The 22,416-nt window shown below is 40.5% G+C and overlaps 1 protein-coding gene across 4 annotated transcripts in view; it reads left to right on the forward strand.

The window, feature by feature from the left end:
• The window catches only part of prdm5 (PR domain containing 5), a 303,364-nt gene that overhangs the window by 80,956 nt on the left and 199,992 nt on the right, over positions 1 to 22,416 (forward strand). For all 4 annotated transcript variants that reach the window (XM_048600193.1, XM_048600197.1, XM_048600207.1 and 1 more), the window contains one exon: positions 6,238 to 6,317. In XM_048600193.1, the coding sequence (XP_048456150.1) occupies positions 6,238 to 6,317 (80 nt within the window). The remainder of the gene's footprint in view (positions 1 to 6,237; positions 6,318 to 22,416) is intronic.

A 22,416-nucleotide genomic window follows, 5' to 3' on the forward strand; every position in this document is an offset into this window, starting at 1 on the left:
AGATTTCTCATGTTACTTACCAAATACACCTCAATGTCCACCTAACGCAACCCTGTGGCATCTTTCATGTCTGATTCTGACCTCATTTTATCACTTGGCATTCCAAGAACAATTCGCCATTCATTGGGAAGCTGCCAAAAGATCAGCATCCTTTGCAACTGTGCCAACTATGTAAGGCCACCACATACCCAGATGAGCATTGGCATTCTGGCATTGCCCGTTACTAGCAATGTAATGGCACTGCAGCCATTAAGCTGTACTGCTCATTGGAAAATGGTGGGCATGGACGACACCTCCTTGTACCTACAAGTCCATTCTCTCACCTTCATCATGATTGAACAACCAGGGCATACACTTTACCCGTCCCTAGATACATCCTGTCTGACGGGCTTCACTGAGTCCTTGTAACTCTTTCCCCAATACCCAGTGGTCACCTGTATCTTGTCATTGTCTGGTAGAGGAGAGCACAGACAGGCAGACATGTCCGAACGTAAGCTTTTATTTGCAGCCAGCGAAAAGGAACACCAAGGAGATGAACCATAGGCTGCAGTTCATATCCACAATGCAATCTAAATGTTGACATCTTGGCCTTGACCATTCGTGATGGTCTACTGCAACCAGCTCTTATCGACTGGAACTGGGTGTCAATGAGATCTTGTCAGGCTTAAAGCAGAACTCTGACATGGATAAGAACAGCTACCTTCTCCCCTGTGTCCTTGTCCTCTTCCTCAGAAGATTGCTCCCCTTTTCCCAGTTCTTCAACATCCAGCGCATCAGCTCATTGTCTGTTCCAATTGGACGGAGCACAGCATGCTAGGATGACTTGGCACACTCAGTCTGGATGGATTATATTGAGTGCTACCTCAGACCAGTCCAAGCTGTGGAACCAGAACCCTCAGCAGCCCTATTGTCTGCTCCACCATGGCCTTGGGTGCAGCATGCTCGCCAACTGGGTGAAGGTGCTGAATCGGCTAAGTAACCAACACATTACATCAAATAGCAGTGTCTGTCTGCTGTACTCCAAACCCTTTTCCATCCCAGACCTACTTCATTGATTCCACTTTCCATTGCATTCATTAAAAATCTGGATTTAAGTGTCTAATAATGACCATGATCCATTGTTGATTGTTGGAAAAAAACCATCTGATTCACTAATGTCCTTTAAGGAAGGAAACTTCCATCCTTACCTGGTTTGGATTACATGTAACTGCAAATCCACAGCAGTGGCTGACTCTTAACTGTTCCCAGGGCAATTAGGGATGCGCAATAAATGTTGGCCTAGCCAGTGACGCCCTCATCCCATGAATTAATAAAACAAAACTACATTGTTATACACACATGGCATATGATGCAGTGAAAATTCCTTCATCCCACTGCAGCCTTGGAATTTTCACAAATGATGGGCCACATTTGCTCATTGCTCACCTCCTTTTAACTTATTGCCGTTATTTACTGCATCACTAAGATGACAGTGTTAGTTTAACTCGTACCAACAGCATGGTGCAAACTACTTTTGAGCAACATTTGAAGCCCAAACACATTTACTCCACATGCATTGCATATGTGTGAAGAAATGTTTGGAACTGAAATGTAGCTGCAGTTTGCAAACTCATGTTTCATGTATTTGCCCCTTCAATGTCCTAGCATTCAGCAAATGTCGATTGCACACTTTTGTCCATCAAACAGACATCAACTTGACCAAACTGGGCATTGACCCATCCATTTTTCTGTTGCATTTTGCATCTAAAGAAAGGCAAGTGATGGCAGGCAACGCAGCATGACAAGCAGCCTGTCTGTATGTCGGTGCAAAAGAGCATGTTCATACAGGAATGTTGACAACCTTTGGCTCTGGCTGAAGCACTTGTGCTAATAGACAAGGCACAGCAAGGCTAGGGATGGATACTGTGAGCATGCAGGTCAACACTAAGTGAGGTGAGTGCTATGAGAGCAAGCGAGTAGCCCTGAGATGCAGAGACAACAAGGTGCAGGGCTGGATGAACACAGCAGGCCAAGATGCATCCTGGCAGCTGGGAGCTTGGCCCTGTGCGCAAAATGTCTCTGCAGCTTTTCAGTGCTATTTGCTGCTGCTCCCTGCAATGCAAGTCTGCATTTTCTACAGAATTATCGATGTTTAGTTGTTTGGCACATTTGGTAAAATAAAAAGCTGAATATTAATAAGGCAAGTTGTAACATTATTAAGATTTTTAACAAGAAGTAATGCACCTTGTTTGGCATCTCACTGCTGCCTAGTGAGGAACAAAGCCTAAAAGATGAAGCTAGATACTCCCAATATCATGATAGGTCTTGCTGGACTTCCTGTCCCATTTTGCCATGCATCTTGCTGCAGCCCACGTCTCGCAGACCCTTTTAAAATTCTGCCCTTTATCTGTTTTGCTTCTCTATGTGTGGCAGAACTTTGCTTTTATTTTAAGACCGTATCAAGAGTTTGTGCCAAATGTAGGTTTGTTTTGAGTGGAGGAGCCAAGTTAATAAATACACTCATACTCAATAGAGCTTGCAGGACAATGACCAGTGGTCAGGTTCATACTTCATATATGTTGGTTTGTGGACAGACAAGTTTACTGTTTTTGGATAACAAGATTGCACCTATGGATGTGATTCTAGTGGCTTGAAGTGTTATTGAGTATTCATGACATGCTAATCAATGCAACACTGGTTCCCTTCGATTATTGTCAGGGAAACCTGCCAGAAAGCTTCTGAGAACTTAACAGCAAATGTTTAACCCACCGATGGGAAACATAAACTTTTCCTGCTATTTTATTAAATTACTGTATCTGCCTTTCTAAAAGCTTCAGGCAGTCCTGGAAAATTCTCCCTATTGTTTTCATCCCTGTTATTCTGTTTGTCAGTTTGTTTGCGATATAACTCAATAACTAATGGATATTTCATATGGACCAGATACTCAATTACACTAGCAACCACCCCAATGCCCACAAACAGAGCTGCATCAGCCACAACACATTACAGCAACCCGGAACTACGCAAAGCAGAACAGGAACACCTATATGGAGTTTTCAAAAGGAATGGATACCCAAAAAGCACAATCCGCCATTACCTCCGAGACAGACCACAACAGGAAGACACAACACGACCAGACTCTCAAATCACCTGACCATACATCAAGGACATATCAGAGATGACCACAAGATTATTCAGACCCCTAGGTATCAGAGTAGCTCACAAACTGACAACCACCTAATGACAGCTACTGATGAACAGAAAGGATCTCCTACCCAAAACCAGCAAATAATATACAATGTAATATACAAAATACCATGCAAGGACTGTGAGAAACACTACATAGGCCAAACTGGAAGAAAATTGACGATACGGATACATGAACACCAATTAGCCACCAAGAGACACGACCAATTCTCACTTGTCTCACTACACACTGACAACGAGGGACACGAATTCGACTGGGACAGTACATCCATAACAGCACAAGCCAAACAGAGGCACGCCAGGGAATTCCTGGAGGCCTGGTATTCCAATTGGAACTCCTTCAACGAAGACATTGAATTAGACCCTGTGTACAAACCACTGAGAACAGAAACAGAGCCAACCACCCCAGCAAACCAAGGCATATAAATAACAAGCGGGACAGAACACCAACGCTTCACCAGAGGGGCACTGATGATGTTACCTAGCAGGGTGACGAAATGTTTGCAACCAAATTCACCAGCTTGGTGAGCATGTCTACAACCTCATTCACAACCCGAGCTACAAATCTTCTCAAACTTTAAAGAGATTTATTGTTTTCAAATTTTTTGTTACAACAAGGCTAGGAACGCATCAAGGTGGAGCTGCGTAATTATAATGTCTTTGAATTAATACAGCATGGTAGAGTATATGCTTTACTGAATGCATTCTTTGCTTGCTGTTGATTAGATTAGGTGGCTCATGGAGAAAGACCTGTTCTGTTTTCTTACAGTTTATGATCCTATCATTTATTCATTAGAGTTTAAATAACCTATCTAAATAATTCCAGGTTTTGTTGTGACTCTACTGAATCTTTTACGTAGTTAGCACAATTTGTACTTTTCAAACGCTGCAAAATCTGCTGTCACAAAATAGATTATTTATTTGATTTGGAACAATCCATTGTTTTGATTGTATGCAGTTTCTCCTTTTAAGTGAAGTGAAAATTCTTATTGCTGAATTAGATGCAGAGTTTGATAAAAGATTCCTTGCTCTGTGTATCAAAATAACTAAGTGACAGTAGTAAAATTCTACATTGACAATGGTGACATGCCTGGACGTGTTAACATTTACTTCTATTGTTAAGTTTATAATGATCCTGTCAGTCCAGCTGAATGATGACATGTGAGCTATAGCATTATTTTCAAACTAATATAACTGAACAATCTCACTGCAGTATATTTTGATTTGAGCAGCATTACTGACATGTTTGCTTTTAAAGAAGCTGCCAACTTTTATTACAGATATTTTTAATCAACCTGTTAAGGGACGTTATGGTACACCTCTGGAGCACATGGGGCTTGAACCCAACATTTTGGCCTGGAGGTAGGGACCATACAAGAGCCCTCAGACTTGCGTTGTAAATACTGTCAGTTATATTCTTTCAAATATCTCAAGGTTTGACAGATATTTCGATAAACTGAGGAAAGATAACAACCCATTCTTCCAGGATGAGACCTAGGTGTATCTAGATACTGATACAATGCTTCCTCTATGAGAAAGTCTAGAACTGGATGAACACATTAAAAATAGCGGGTCTCTGATTTAAGATGGGGATGAGGAGGACTTTACTCCCTCAGAGGGTCATTTGTGATTGGAAGATGTTCTCGAATCAACAGTGGAGGCTGGGTCATTGAATACATTCCAGGCTGAATTAGAAACCATTAGCAATAAGGGAGATGGGTCTTATGGGTGGATGGGTGAGTAGTGGGCATGTAGGAAAGTGGGGAAAGAAGAGTTATAATCAATTAGTCAAAATCTTATTGAAGGCCAGAGAAGGCTTGATGGGCAAAATGACCTACTTATATTCATATTTCTCATGATCTTGTTTCAGACCCAAGTTATAGGAATCTTTGAGTCAGGAACATTGCAGTATAATTTATAACAAATGTAATCTTTGCAGTTTAGGTTAATAACAGCTGTTAACTAAATTAACTAAATTAAATTGTTTAACATGCATCAGGTACACTCTCATCTTAGTTGATTAAAGCAGAGGTGGTAGATAGTGATTAAATAGTTTACGTTTCTCATTTTGTCCTGGTGTGTTGAGAATTTTTAAAAATCTGGTTTTCTTGAAAAGATAACCTTTTATAAAGTTTCTAGTTTTGAAACTATCATGTTTGAATATTGTACGGTAAATGTACAGACTGATGATGTACATTTTAGGTTAGAGAAATAGGCAAGAATAGCTTCTTTACATCAAATACAATCTGTGTCTCTATGAAAGGAGTTGGCTTGCTAGGTGAATATTTCTTTTTCATTCAGGTTTTCCTTGTGGCCCATGTTTTCAATATTGGGGTCTTCTGGAGTTTTCTGCCATTTTTGCTGTTTCCAGGGAACTTTTTGTTGATATGTTTAAGAACATTATGTCGAATTATTCAGAGAACAGTTTCAGACTGCACTGGGCCAATTTCTTTAAGTACGATGGTGGTTTTTCAAACTGCTGTTTGTGAAAGAACAAGTTTTAGTGATTTACATAAGGTTTAATGATGCACAATAAAACTGGGAAGTAAAATATCCAACTGCAATATGTTCACCTAGTTCCATTTTTTTCTTCTTCATTGCTATGGATACACAGTGAAGCTGATGCTTGACATTTTCTGTGACAACATATACCATGCCCTACATGCTTTTATGTTCTAAAGCTACTCTCCAAAATGTCAGAATCTATCATTTCCTCATTATACATGCTGACTAGCTTGCATGTGTTTCAAGTAGCTTCTGTTTTTATTTCTTATTTTCAGCATCACCAGTTATACCTGTTTTTGTTTTATTCTGAACTTCTTTAGCTGTCTGGTTTTAAAGGTATTGGTGCTGGACCTAGCATGAAAACCTCAGGAATTCTACACTTCCATTGAACATTAAACTGTAGACATCCAGAGTGTATCAAGTGTTTTGGAGCTTTCATTATGCTGCCTTTGAGACATTAGATGGTCATGAGAGATGCTGTATAATTGCATGTCATTGGCTGTCTTCTTGATTTAAAATGTGATGGTATTTCTCTTCTGGCTACAGGAAACTCTCGGAGGAGACTGATGTGCTCTGTGTGCAATAAGAAGTGTTCGTCAGCTGCAACCCTACAGGAACATCGAAAGGTCAGGCATACAAGAGACTCCCTTCTGGTGTTCACAGCAGATTCTGTTTGTGTTAGAATACTAGTGTGGGCTATTTATTGCGGCTTAGCCGTCCAGTAATTGAATGAATTAACTTTATTGAGTCAATTCTAACTAATGAAAAATTTTGAAAATGAATTCAATTTGTTAATCCTTTAACTGATGGCTCAGGATAGGAGTGATGTAGCTGTAAAGTCTGACATGCTAACATTCTTTTCATTCTTGCATGTTGCATTTTGTTAATTGATTTTAAGTCTCTAAACACTATTAAGCAAATGTGAATGTATTTTCATACTGCTGTTTTCAGACTGATGAGCAGAACTATGTTTAGGGTGGATGTCATTGAAGAGATCACGAAAGGTCAAAGCCATTGATCTTACAGTCTAGGGTTTGTTTTGCAAGGCGAACTGTCTGCTCTTGCTTTTCGAATATGTCTCAGATACTGCTAATTTCTACTGTTTCTTGATTCTTCACAAAGTGATATATTGCAGTAAAAATTTTGAGTGGTTTCCTTCTTTGAACTACCTTGGTGGTCAGACATACTTGGAAAAAAACAATTAGCAATTTTGGCAGAGCAATGTTGAATTAAAATAACATGCCCGTCAGCTAGTCAGATTTCACAATTTTAAAATGATATGATTGAATGACGAAAAGTGAAAAATAGATCATGGTGCAACAGACAAAATTGACCACTAAGAGTCACGTGCTGCTATATACGTTGAAGCAGAAATGGTAATAAGCACACTATATTGCAAGACACACCATGGCTGTTTTTACTATTGAGGATAACATGTTTCATTTAGTTATAACTATTCCTTGTGCATCTCACTATTTTGCAAAAAGTATGGAATATATAGCATAAGAGCAGTAACGTGAAAGCATAGAAAATAGGAATAGAAGCAGGCCATTTGGCCCTCCAACCCTGCTTCACCAGTGATTGTGACTGACCATCCAAATCATTACCCCATTCCCACTTGACCAGTGCAATATGTTCCCGGAAAGCCAAGAAATTTTGTGAATTCAAAGGTTTTTCAGAAAACTGAGAGAACAAAGTTTGCATAGGTTTATGAGATAATATCTGGAACATTTATAAACTGCATTAAACCATAGGGTATTTTCATGTGATTCAGTGCTGTTAGTTTTTTGTCAATTATAGAATCTCACAGGGGGCCAAATGGCAATAGCTTGGAGAAGGCTAACAAGGCAAACCAGGCAAGGAATTACACTATGAATGGCAGGACCCTGGGAAGTACTGAAAATCATAGGGACCTTGGTGTGTATAACCACAGGTCCCTCAAAGAAGCAGGACAGGTAGATAAGCGAGTTAAGAAGGTATATGTCTTCATTAACTGAGTTGTAGGAATCAAGAACAGTGAGGTTAAGGTAGAGCTGTATAAGACACTGGTTATGTAATAATTGGAGTAATGTATGCAGTTCAGGTCACCACATTGTAGGAAGGATGTGATTGCACTAAAGAAGATGTAGAGGAGATTACTTGAATGTTGCATGGGCTAGAGGGTCTGAGATATGAGGAAAGATTGTATATGGTTGGGTTGTGTTCCTTGGATCAGTAAATGTTGAGAAAGGAGCCGATAGAGGTATGTAAGATTATAAGTGGCATAGATAGGGTGAGAAGGAAGGAAGGCTCTTTTTCCATTAGCTGAGAGTCAATTGCCAGGGGGCACAGATTTAAAGTACAAGGTAGACAACAAAGCAGAGAGTCGAGGAGAATGTTTTTTATTCAGCGGGCGATGGGAGTCTGGCACTCGCTGCATGAAACGGTGTTTGAGCCAGAAACTCTTATAACAGTGAAATAGTACTTAGATATTCATTTCCATTGCCATTGACTCCAAGGCTATTGGCCAAAAACTTGTAAATGGGATTGGTGCAGTCAGATCTTTGTGGGCTGGTGTGGGCATGATGGGCCGAATGCGCCCCTTCTGTGCTGTATATATCTATGGATCTATAAGAATCTTTTGACAATTAATTTAGGCCTGTCTCCTCTGATGACTGACCCTTCAACCAGCAAAAACTCCTTATTTGCTGTTAGGCACTATCTGTCTTTTAATTCGAGGATGACTACTCAGTCTTACGAGTCTCTGCTGTGGGACTTCATGTAATTGGCGCTGATATTTGACCCAGAGATCTTTGAGGAAATGGAGCAGTATTATCCCACAAAGTCGTGGAATTCAAAGTTAGGACTTGCTTCCTTTTCTTTCCCACTCTGGCTATTTCCCTGCCTCATTGTTAAGATGTTGAGATTCAAAGCATGGGATTTAAAAACTGAAAGAACTGCAAATGCTGTAAATCAGAAACCAACTCAGCTCAGCGCGTCTGGCAGCATCTGTGAAGAGAAATCAGAATTAACATTTCGGGTCCGGTAACCCTTCCTCAGAATGCTGCCAGACCTGCTGAGTTTTTCCAGCAATTTCTGTGTTTGTTTGTGGGATTTAAAAGATTTTTTTCCTCCTATTGGAGGTTCCTTTGGATAGGCTAAGACATCACTGTATCTTTGGGATGATTTCCTCAGCCACAGAAAGCTAGCAAATTTGCAGTGTGCCTATCCAGAATTTCCCTGATATGGAAAGAGGGAAATATTTTGATAGTTCCAAGCACATGATTTATTTCACTGCTTGAAGGTAATTTACAACGTCATATTCCTGTATTTGGAGTAGGAGGTTCTTTTACCTGCCAAATTTGATTGATGAATCCATGGAATTTTGATGGGAGCAAATATCTGCCAGCTATGAAGAATCAACTGGAATACCATCAGAACTGTAGGCTTTATGGTTTCTTTCTGTTGGTATGTTACAACTGACCCAGCAATGGTGGTTCATGGATTCCACCACAGGATACAGCAGCATAGCTTGAAGGGTATCAGTTTCACAACTGATGTGTTGGTATAAATGTTGGTTTGATTGCCTCAATCTTAGTGATATAGAACTTTGTGAGCTCCTCAAGGTTATAAAAGGTAAGGGTAGAGGGGAGGGTTCACTGCAGATCATTTACAATTGTGGTTTGTTCCCAAGTTAGTGTTTTTTCAAAATAATGTTCTTGTTTGTTTTTTTCATGAAATGATACACCTATCCTGGCTGGCATGTGATATGCTGTTGTGTGAAGTAGCATATGGATTGTGTTTAGGGTATTCCATGTTGTTAATTTAGACTATGATACATTTCCTGTCTGTCCCATTTAACTCTGCAAACTGCGACCACTGTTTTAAGGGTCTTGCCAGATCATGGGTGCCCAGTGGCATCTGAATTCCTCCCTGCATCTATCCCCGCAACTGGGCTACAAAACCTGTGTAAAGTTGGTTGTATGCACTTTCAAGCTCTTGCCACTGTGTGTCACTGTGGGGCACCATCGGTTTTGAGAACAGCACAGTGAACCAGAAGCATTCCAGTGGTTAGTAAAGAGCCTCTGATCAAAATTACTTACCTCATTAAGCTTAGTTTTACCAATTACCAATTCAAAGCTGACAAGTAATAATGTAATTTTTCCTATTAAGTTCCAGACTGGGTGAATACAAAGGGTAAAATATGACATCATGGATGTTATAGCTATAGGTAGATCTTATAATATAGATGGTATACCAGGTCTGTGTAAGGATAAAGTTACCATGAAAGTTTTAAATGAAGTGCATGACCCGTGTACTGAGTTAAAGATAAAATAGATGTATATCTTATTCTTTTCACCATTTAAAAAAGTGCTTTAATGAAGTAAGCAAGCTGCTGCTGTTTATAGCTACTCCTGCCCAGAGATCTGGTGTTGTGTTATGCGACATGCCTCTGTACTGTACCATCCTGGCATATCCACTGCAATATATAGGCAACCGCTCCGTAACATTGTCATTCAAGTATACCTAGATCGACCTGCCATTCTGCTGCCCTCCACTTGGCCCTCTAGAACAGATCTCTAACTTTTAGGCTTGGATCAATTGGCCAAAATACTAAATTCTCTGGATCCTACACTTAGAGCTCATTTTGCTTTAGCAATCTCAAATACCTCTTCATTTAACATATAGTCTATGTATGGGATTTCTAGCATTTGTCTTAGTGTCCACACTTCAAGGGCTTCTATTCCACAGATCTTTACTTACTGCTCATGTTTCTGAGGCATACAGTAAAAGTGGATAGAATGTAGCATATTGAGAGTGTTTGGTTTTTTGAAGCTTGAGTTTACCTGTTAACACATCCATCATCTTAATAAATTTACTTCTGGCTATCTCTATCTTTGCAACTTCTGCAATACAAACGCAATCCAGAGATATCACTGTACCCTGCCACTGATATAATATGGGAGATTTACAAATTGGAATGACAAACGTCTTAAAAAAAAATTAGTGCCCAATTTTAATGACATTTTATTATGTCAAATGCTCTATTGAAGATGGTAATTTCAAATATGCTTTAAAAAGTTACTTAGAGCATTCAAGATTTAAAGCAAGTTGGTTTAGAAACTTTATTTTTGAAGACAAAGTTTTAAATAAGCAAACTGATTGAGATTGGGATCTTCATTAAAGTACTATAGATAAACAGCAAAGAACCTAAAGTTACAATCCTCTGACACCAAAGGAAATGAATGTTGAACAAATGCAAATTTTTCTGAAGAAGGGTCCTGACCGGAAACGTCAACTTGCCTGTTCCTCTGATGCTGCCTGGCCTGCTGTGTTCATCCAGCTCCATACTGTATTGTATCTGACTCCAACATCTTCTTCAGTTCTTGCTATCTCCAATTGCTGTAATGAGAGTTTCCCAGCGTGTGATCTAATGTAATTTAATGCATTAATTAACTAATGGATCCACATTAAAGACCTGCACATGGAGTTGAAATATTTTAGACATTTGTTAACCTTTTGAAACAATATCAAACAATCAGCTTCTCCAGTCACTTTGGGGCAGGTGTTGTAATACTTTCATTCTCATTGTGTGGAGGACCCTTATTACTTATACATCACTAAATGCTGGTAATTCACAGTATAAAATTGATGTTGTATGGTCTTATTTCTGTATGGTGTTACAGAAAAATTACGCACACAATGGTTTATTATTGTTTAAATTAGCACTGCAGCCAGCAAAATCTAATGGATAAATGAAACAAAGAACTGTGGATGCTGGAGATCTGAAACAAACAAATTGTTGGAGGAACTTAGGTCTGGCAGCATCAGTGGAGGAAGACAGAGGTAACGTTTCAAGTCCAATTTTGAAGAAGGGCCACTGGACTTGAAAGGTTAACTGTCTTCTCTCTGCAGATGCTGCCACACCTATTGAGAATCAAATGAAGTTCTGCATTAGAAGTGAGTCAATGCTGGGGATGTTTAAAAGTTTACATTCCTGCTGCATTTAAGGCAGACAGTACAAGATTGGTGAAATCTCTTGTTTAAATGCCAGTTGTTTGAAGATAGTAAGATCACAAACTAAGTGTTGGTTGACAGCAAGATATATCCTAGCAAGTTAATTAATGAACTTGAACATACAATAATCCTTAGGAATGATGTATGTAGTTTATGAATGTCTAAACACAGATTGAATTACTGATTCAAAGTCAGCTATTTGATATCATATAAACATTATTTTTATTTTCTTAACGTTAAGCAACATAGGGAAAGAACAGCAAAGAGAATAGTGACGTAACAGTAGAAAGGAGATTCTGTCATGCAATATATTAGAATACTATAGTTATACCAACTCATGTTCCAAGTGAAAAAAATCAGATATTAAGGCAAAATGAACTGTCAGGTTGATAATGCAGCTCATTATTTATTTTTGGTATTGTAGCATTGCTGCTCATGCATTGATTTTTTTTTGTGTTCACTAGAGTGAGGTGTTGAGGGACTTGAACAATGGAACATTTTCTTTTCAGGGATACACTGCCACACAACAAAATTCAACATCAAACATGGTGCCATTAATGTAGAATAAATTCTGTTTGATCTGTCCAGCATTAATTTCTTTTTCTTTGAACTCAAGTCATTATTGGGGAAATGATCAATTGTTCGTTTTTATACAGTAGGCTGGTTTGAGGCCCATTAAATATATCCATTTCATGTAGAAACATGAGAACCAGCAGAAAGAGGAGTCATTCATATCATCAGTTTGAATTATATTTGAATCAAGCTGTCCAAGCTGAAGTGCCAGTGTCTAACCCACTATCCTACACTACACTATCTGCTACCATTTCATATTCAGTGGTAGCCGTGGTGTGGTGTCTGAGATGCTATTGATATTCAGCAGAGAAATTTGAAAAATATATACTTGAACTAGCTTTTCTACATTAGTAGCTTTAAAATTTTCGATTATTGTCCTGCGTTGGTTGCTTTTTGTATGATTTGAATAAAAGGTTCATAGCCTGAGAACAATGATCAGACTGATCTCTTTCCACATAATAATGGTGATAAGAGCCCTCAGTATTATTGAGTCGGACAGTTTTGCCGGTAAGCCATATAAAATTTGCTCCAAAAGGAGCTCCAAAGAAAAACTGATCAGCTTCAACATTCAACAGGCGAAAGAGATGGTTGTCCATGATGGAGGATGGAAACATGGGCAGTATCTTACTTGATTGGTCAGGCTGTTATGTTTGTCATAGGTTGCTACATGTTAGCATCCATGCTGCTCATTGGTCACTTGTACATAATGGATGAATCCTTGTGTAAGGCTAGCCAGATGTGATTGATGAGAAGGCTGCTATCTTTGAGCACTATGTGATATTTGTAAATAACCCTGGGTTCCCTGATGTGTTTTTGATCTCTTGACAACTCTAGGACATAACTGCAGATTGTCAACTGTAAAGTACCGTTCCATTTACTTGTCAATATGGACAAACTAAATCATACTTATGTTATATTTTCCAATCTGAAATAGCCATCCATGCAGTAGTGCCCATTTGCAATGGAAGAATTATGTTTTGAACAATGTTTGGAGTTCTTTGCTGGGATTCAAAACTGCTGGGACGATGCAAGAGTTATAGCACAAAGTAACCTTTGCATTAGGCAAAGAGAATGTTATTACTGAAACAAAAACAGAAATTGCTGGAAAATCTCAGCAGGTCTGGCAGCATCTGTGGAGTGAAATCAGAGTTAACATTTTGGGTCCAGTGACCCTACTTCAGAAGAAGGGTTCTGAGGGGGTTCAGAAGAAGGGTCATTGGACCCGAAACATTAACTCTGATTTCTTTCCACAGGTGCTGCCAGACCTGCTGAGATTTTCCAGCAATTTCTGTTTTTGTTTCAGATTTTTGTCAGCATCTGCAGTTCTTTCTGTTTTTTGTTATGCAGTGAATATTATTTCTTGTAGCTTGCCCTGCAATCAAGGACTTTCGTAAAGCTATTTAATTTAAATCTAAACTTTTATTCAAAACTTTAATTTTTACTTCAGATAAGCCTTTGAAATACAATTTGTCACATTTTTCATGGAATATCTTTGAGAAACACTTGTACAGGTAGAAAGCCACTCTTAGCAATCCACCCCATTATTTTTAATTAAAACCAGAAAAATAGGTAACGGTGGCATCTCAGAATGAGGAGAGCTGTAGAATGTATTTACCATGATGCATTTGTGAAGTGCAGCCAATGAGACATGCTGAAAGCATTTTCGTAAGCATTCCTCAGTGAGATTTAAGGACTTGAAACAGACTCGGGTTTCACGGTTACTGTCCAGTCACAGTGCATTGTGCAATTAGTGTAGAAAATCTTGCAAACGTTGAAAATCTAGATTGTGGTATTAAACTTGAATCTGAACTTGGAATTCTGGGCTACAACAAAGGCCCACAAATGACCCATTTTAAATGAGTGAATCATAAATATACCACATAGGCAAGCTCATTTTCTTTCTGTCTTGGGAGTAGTGAAAGCAAATTCTAAATGGACAGTAAATGCATTTAGCTTCTCAGTAAATTTTCCCTGCAGTTCTCTGCCTGACAGCAAGTTTGATCCACAGCGCCATGACCTCCAGAACCTTCACCATGGGTAAGGCAAGGAGGCAGCTCCTGTCCACCAGAGATCAAACAGAGTGCTGTTGGCACCAAATTGATCTCCCCATTGGCTGTTCAGTCAGCTGCGCCAGTCTGCTCCCCACAGAGCCCAGACTGTTGTGCCACATGTACTACCACATGTGTGCTACCTCCTAGAGCCATGAACAGTGATAGGCTCCAATTTTCCCCAGTGTGACCTAAATCAAATCAGTTTTTGGATAACTATGAACTTCAATGTTTTGTCTCAGTGATGTTCATTCTTAACATTTTATTTGGACTCTACTAATGCAATAATGTAAGCTGCAATTCCTCTGTATGCCTTTTTGTCTGTAAGTATCATTTTAGATTGCCTCCATAATGCTCACATTTGAACAACATGAGTGAAATCTTACCAGACTCTAAATGACATGAGCTCTGGTGAGAAATGGGGAGAATTGCATGACTAGTTGAGTGATGGCTTTCTTGACGTTAAGAACAAGAAGTCCCACTTTCCAACAGAGTTCTGGATCTCGAGATGAGAGTCTGGCTAGTGAGCAGTGATAGGTCAATTAATGGGGATTATTGATCACTATCACCATCATTAACACTGAATCTCACCTCGTTAATATACAGGCTCCCCTTCTGCCGTAGTCCAGAACGAAACTCAGACACTGACAATTCCCAACTTGAAAGTCAGAGGGTGCACCTGGGGCTTCCCACCTCACCGCTTGTTCATCCATCTTGGAGACAAACCATCAGTGTTTCAGGGCATGCTTCCCAGGCAATGACGACATGCACCCCACATCCATCAATCTATTCTTGATCATCAGTAAAGTGATGGAAGGTGTCATCAATCGTGCTATCAATCAGTACCAGCTCAGCAATAACCTGCTCAGTGACGCCCAGTTTGGATCCTGCCAGGGTGACTCAGCTCCTGACCTCATTACAGCCTTGGTTCAAATGTAGACAAAAAAAGCTGAATTCCAGAGGTGAGGTAAGTGTGATAGCCCTTGACATCAAGGCCACATTCGACCAAGTGTAGCATCAAGGAACCCTAGCAAAACTGTGATCGATGGGGATCAGAGGGACATTCTGCTGGTTGGAGTCATACCTAGCACGTAGGAGGATTGTTGTGGCTGTTGGATGTCAGTCAACGCAGCTCCAAGACATCTCTGCAGGCGTTCTTCAGGGTAGTGTCCTCGACCCAACCATCTTCAGCTGCTTCATCAATGACCTTCCTGTCATCATAAGGCCAGAAGTGGGGATGTTTGCCGACAATCTTTATTACCATTCGCAACTCCTCAGATACTGAAGCAGTCCTGCTCAAATGCAAGGTATGTGCCAAGCGGAGGCAGGTCGGACTAGTTTAGTTTGGGATGTTGGTCGGCATGGACTCATTGAACTGAAGTGTCTGTTTCTGTGCTGTATGACTCTGACTCCATGACTATCTGGATAATGCCCAGGTTTGGGCTGACAAGTGGCAAGTAACATTCATACCACACAAATGCTGGGCAATGACCATCTCCAATAAGAAACAATCTAACCACTGCCCCTTGACATTCAATGATGTTACCATCACTGAATCCCTCACTATCAACATCCTTGAGGTTACCATTGACCAGAAACTCAATTCAACTTGCCACATAAACACAATGGCTACAAGAACAGGTCAGAAGTTAGCAATACTACGGCGAGTAACTCACCACCTGACTCCCCAAAGCCTCTGTCAAACATTTACAAGGTACAAGTCAGGAGTGTGATGGAATACTCCCTGGATGGGTGCAGCTCCAACAACACTGAAACAGCTTGGTGCCGTCCAGGACAAAGCAGCCTTCTTGATTAGCACCACACAACAAACATTCTATCCCTCCACCACTAACCCTCATTAGCAGCAGTGTGTACTATCTACAAAATGCACTGCAGAAATTCACCAAAGATCCTTAGAAAGCACCTTCCAAACCCATCTGGAAGGACAAAGGCCGCAGATACATGGGACACCAACACTTACAAGGTCCCCTCCAAGCCACTCACCATCCTGACTTGGAAATCTGTTGCCGTTCTTTCGCTGTCGCTGGATTAAAATCCTGGAATTCCCTCCCTAAGGGCATTGTGGATCAACCTACAGTATGTGGACTGCAGCAGTTCAAGAAGGCAGCTCATCATCACCTTCTCAATTGCAACTAGGGACGGGCAAGAAATGATGACCAAACAGCAAAGCCCATGTCTCATAAGTGAATGAAAAAAGAAACCGGCATCTGACACATGCCAGCCTCTTGGCACCATCATGGTATATCTTTGATCCACGTACAGTATGTTTCTGCACAGTTATACTACATTTCAGCATGCATCAATATCACAGAGCTCCTGGATTGGACCAGGCCACAGCAACTCTCAGTTGTTTGGTTGCTCTCTTAGCTCTAACTCACTTAGCATCTACTTGGATGTTCATTGAATCGCTGCCTTGCCAAGCCTCACCGTGCATTCTTATACTTTTGCCTTGTTGCTTAGCACAGAGTCGAAGTTAGGTGGCTTGTCATTCTTGTTGACAGTAATCAGTCAAAGAAGTGGACATGTTGCTGTACAGCATAGTACTATGCCAATCTCACACTTACAGCATGAGCCAGCTATCTGCGTGGCAAACACTTTGCAGTTGTTTCAAACAAATGGCCATATCTGGAGTTGAAAAGGTATGCTCCTCAGTTGAGTCAAAGTTGCGCGGGGGGCACTGCCAGTTAGGGGGGTTTCATTGCAGTCAGTCAAGGGCAGTGTTCGCTCACTGACCAGGGGCTAGGGTACAGTCACAGGATCCATCTCAGTACAGACTGGTGAGTGAGCCACATCTGATTCTGTGTGTCAATAGATAGTGCGTTGGGGAGGTGTAGGGGGTATTGGTGGTATCACGGGCGGCATTGGGCCAGGGAGGTGGAGGGGATCAACACTGGGGATTGTAGACAGTAGGCTGAGATGTGGAGTGGATGAGAAGAATGAAAGGGAGAGCCTCAGTGTACAAGGTTGGGGAGGCAGTAATGCATGGGAAGACATGGGTTGCCATTAGTAGAGAGGTGGGGGTGTAGATAGGTGGTAAGCACTGTAGTGACTCTGATAGGGATGTCTCGGACATCCACCTGCAAATCAGAATCAATAAATGTGGATCTGGAAAAACACAACAGGTCAGACAGCATCTGAGGATCAGGAAAGTCAATGTTTCGGGCCAAAACCTTTGTCAGGACTGGGGAGGGAGAGGGGAGCCCAGAAATAAATAGAGGGATGGGGTGGGGCTGAGGAACGGTAGGTGGGATGGTGATAGGTGGATGTAGACAGGGGTTATTGTGATTGGTCAGTGGAAAGGGTGGAGTGGTTGGGTGAGTAGGAAAATGGACAGGTTCGGTCAGGTCAGGGAGATGGGATAAGGCTGGGGGTGGAGGGATATTGAAGGTGATGAAGTTAATATTCAGGCCATTGGGCTGTAAGCTCCTAAGGCGAAGTATCGGGTGTTGTTCCTCCAATTTACATTTGGCCTCACTCTGACAATGGAAGAGGCCAAGGATGGACATGTCACCAGGGGAGTAGGAGGGGAAATTAAAGTGGATAGCAACAGGAAGGTCAGATCGGTTGCTGCGTGCAGAGCGCAGATGTTCTGCGAACTGATCCTCCACTCTGCATTTGGTCTCCACCTGCATATGCCTGGGCAGTAGGTTTCAGCAAGTGTTTCACTTTGGCTAGGTGCAGGGCACTATCACCTATGCTGGCATTGCACTTAACAAACCACATTGTAACACAATAGAGATCATCAGTGCAAAAGGTTTCATTTTGGCCATTCACTTTTTGCCTTATTTAAAGGTTCCCTGTATGTGAAAGTCCTACATAACAACAATGAGATGCTCTGATACAGTGAGCTTTGTGGAAGGAGAAGCAGTGCCTTACAGTGGGGATGTAAGGTGGAAATGTCTAAAGTGAGGTTTGTGAGTGAATTGGTGCTTAAAGGTTGCGTGGGATTGGAATCTGGTCTGTGAAGTGCTTGTTGATAGCTATGGTGCTGTTATGTTGATGGGAAGAGCAGCTCCAGAAGACAAAGACTTGGCTGGGTGCATGGTCAGGGTTACAAGATGGTACTGCTGCCAGGGATCATGGTCTCCAATCTGGCATATTTGGGCAGTGATGAGCACTTCCTGCTACGGTGAGCGGGAGAATTGGTCTCGCAGCAGATAAGAAGTGTGCTATAGGGCAGCTGGGGTAGTTAATGGGGCCAGTTTGGAATGATAGTGCAAGAAAACCCATTGGGCCTCGTTGAGAAAAAGCCTCCATCAAATCAACTGAAATGACAAGATTAAGCCCTGTTACTTAGAAATTTTATGTAGACTTGCTGATCGGCTAAGAAGTGGTGTTGTCAGAGTGACTGCTTGAGTAGATTAAGGTGTGAAGTAACTGGTGGGCGTGAGACCTCTCAAATGGGGTGTCAGTTAGCGACAGCTAATGAAGATATTTTGGAGGTGGCATTAAGTGATACTTTTGTCTTTGGGGTGGGAAATATCCGAAATAGTATCACGGACATAAATCTAACTCATTTGCTTTTTCCATGTTCATTTTTTAGTGATTATGCCTCTGTTTCCCTCCTCTCCCTCATGTCTAGGCTTCTTCCAGCAAAAGACATTGGTCTTCATCTCCATGGCAACCAAAATCTGAGTTTTATCCTATTTCGACAAGAGCTTTGTTTCTGAGCTGATGGTTGACTTTGCTGGTCTTTCTCTATGCTCTTCTGGCCCCCTGATGCCAGGGGGTGCTGACACCATTCATATCTTGGGATCTGACTGTTGATTTGCCCTGCCATCTGTGTAGCTCAAGAGTAAGCCATTCCTAAATACCCAGTCCCCCTTCACCTGACTGACTCTCTCATGAGTTACGGTAATACCTTAGCAGCAATGATGACTGGCTCCCCGTTTGCCAGTCCTCAACTGTTCTGAACCCGTCAGCTTCTGAAAGCTGCAGAGGGGTATATGGAATTGAGGTTGAGTCTGATGGGAGGTTTGGTTTGATAAGTAATGGGAGGTAGCAGCAAAGATAGCATATTAGATGGAGTTCTTATCAATAAAAAGGCCATGAGCTCTGTCTCCTTTTGAGTCAGTGTGTAAACAATTAGAACAGACTTGCTAACAGCCCTTTTGCCCCTACAAAAATAATATTGAGATTATTTTGGCATTTGAGAACTGAGCCTTATAATGGTATGGCTGCATTACACAGCACAAATTTTCATCCATATGTCTATATTAGAAGCAATGATTTTAACTTGAAGTGCTTTTGGTCTTAATAAGCAACAGTCATACTGTCAAATGTTTATTAAGTTCAATAAAAAAATTGTGGCAGCAGATTTTGTTTTTGTAACTTTCTGCATTGTCTTACTTGTTGAAGGCATACCTTCGGGTAAGCAATCTGATTTTCTTCATTCCCAGTAATATGGACTAAGAAAGAAGCACAAAATATCCATTAGCGGTTTCTTCATGATAGACTTTATTTATATTTAAATCATATAGGGACGTATTTAAAGAATTGATTATTTATTTCTTTGCCAAAATTTCTCAGCCCTGTCTCCCTTCTGTTTTAATTACCACATGATGTTAGAGAGATTTGGGGGAGACAATGACCAATTGGTATTATCACTGGACTGTTAATCCAGAGACCCAGATAATGTTCTGGGGACCTGGGTTCGAATCCCACCATGGCAGATGGTGAAATTTGAATTCGATAAATATCTGGAATTAAGAATCTGATGATGACTGTGAATCCATTGTCGATTGTTGGGGAAAACCCACCTGGTTCACTAATATTCTTTAGAGAAGGAAACTGCCAACCTTACCTGGTCTGGCCTGCATGTGACTCCAGACCCACAGCGATGTGGTTGGCTCTTAACTGCCCAATGGGTAAGTTGGGATGAGTAGTAAATGCTGCCTAGCCAGTGATGCCCTTATCCCGTGAATGAATAAAAAAGAAAATTAGGTGGCCACCAGAAGTGTAGATGCAAGTCTAACTCCATCTCATTCGAAATGTTGCCTCTGTTACGATTCCAGCTGATGTTATTAATGGACAAGTCAGATTTTTAGCTCGATGGGTCATATTTTGAAATTGCTTTGATTTTAACAAAGTAGTGTCTCACTGAAACACAATGCTTGATTTTGCTTTAACAATGAAACAAAATTTATTAATAAACTAGATGAAGATAAAATAGAATAAACTAAACCATCAACTTATAAATTCAAAAATTTTAAAACACAGGAAAAGTAGAATCCCATTAATCCCTAACCTCTTCTTTTGTAAATTGAAAAGAATCAGAACTTTTGTTCAGTGCACAACATACCATTCATATAATACTTTCACCAGAGTTGCTGTATCTAACACCTCAATAAGTTTAAATCACATGTAACTTCAACTTTTATATTGAAACTGCAGACATCGCCTTCGTGGAGTTACCATACACTTGCTTCAATGTACTCACTTTCAGTAACCTCTTCAGGTTCTTTTATACCAGCATTTCTGGTCTGAAAGTAGCAAAACTCTTTACTGTGCAGTAACATAGTTCACTACATATCCTTTCCTTCTCAGAAGCATGGGTCTATACAGCCATGCTATCCAAAACAAGTATGCTCAAAACTCAAAGTAAAACTAAAGTCAAAAGTCCCTCTCCAAGCTAAGCTCAGAAAAGAAGATGCAAAAGTTCCTAACAATCCGTAAGACCACAGTATTTACCTTGCTGGGTCGCAAAATAATCTAAATTAACAAAATATCTATTATTGGTGCACATGAACTCATTCACTGTAAAGCCAGGCCTCAAAGAACTGCTTTAAAATAAATCACCATGGGTACATAATGTTTTGACTTCATACACACAGAAAATACACTTGTTACTAACTCAAGAACCAGAAACACACACTTACAATAAATATTAAACATTAAATATGTTTGTATTCTTGTAATAAGTACGTACACATATGCATAAAATTATCACACTTTACATCTCATCTGTGACTGGAGGAATTCAGAGATTTGCTCCTCTTGAATTTTGGTATAAAGTAACAACTTTATCAGTATTTGTATATTATAACTATTGCAAAATAATTTTAGAAAGAATGATTATTTCACTAACCATGTTCAAGGAATTGTGTGTCTGCATTTCATGTGTAGAATGTACTCAATATTTCTCATATTAAATTTGCGCCACACACAAAATAATTGCCAATAATATCTCTTATGTAAAGAGTGAAGATCTTCATTCTGAAGGATGGCTGTTCATTTTCTAGGTTTGATGTATAAATCTGATAGCCATGAAGTACAATGCATTGTAACAGTTTAAAATATTAGCACAGGATTGGTTCACTCACCCCTAAGTTTCCACTCATTAGAAACTTTTGTGAATTGATTATATGCAATGCATTAGAAATGTATAACCCTAAAAGTGTTGTTCCGTACATGGTACGTATTGTAATTATGTGGATTTAAAGAAAGGTTGATCAAGAAGGCGGCATGGTGGCTCAGTGTTTAGCACTGCTGCCTCACAGGGTTCAATTCCACCCTCGGGCGGCTGTCTGTGTGGAGTTTGCATATTCTCCCCGTATCTGCGTGGGTTTCCTCCGGGTGCTCCGGTTTCTTCCCACAGACAAAAGATGTGCAGGTTAGGTGGATTGGCCGTGCTAAATTGCCCATAGTGTTCAGGGATGTGTAAATTAGATGGATTAGACATGGGAAATGCCGGGTTACAGGGAAAAGGGTAGGGGAATGGGTCTTCGGAGGGGCGGTGTGGACCTGTTGGGCCGAATGGCCTGTTTCCACACTGTAGGGATTCTGTGATAAGGCCAATTACAAATATTACCAGTTATTGGAGGTTTAATATCATACTGAAAATATCAATTAGTTTTATTTGAAATATAGAAAAATGTTTATATTCTAGTTGAATTAAAATCAGAACTTTGTCGTTTTCACTAAGGAGGCAGTGCTGGGCAAGTTAATGGGGCTAAAGGTAGACAACTCTCCTGGCCCTGATGAAATGCATCCCAGGGTACTACAAGAGGTGAGGGGTAAATAGCAAATGCACTAGTAATTATGTGCCAAAATTCACTGGACTCTGGGTTGGTTCCCGCAGATTGGA

Source organism: Rhincodon typus, chromosome 1 (assembly GCF_021869965.1).
Source record: "Rhincodon typus isolate 14 chromosome 1, sRhiTyp1.1, whole genome shotgun sequence".
In the NCBI taxonomy this organism is placed as follows: Eukaryota; Metazoa; Chordata; class Chondrichthyes; order Orectolobiformes; family Rhincodontidae; genus Rhincodon; species Rhincodon typus.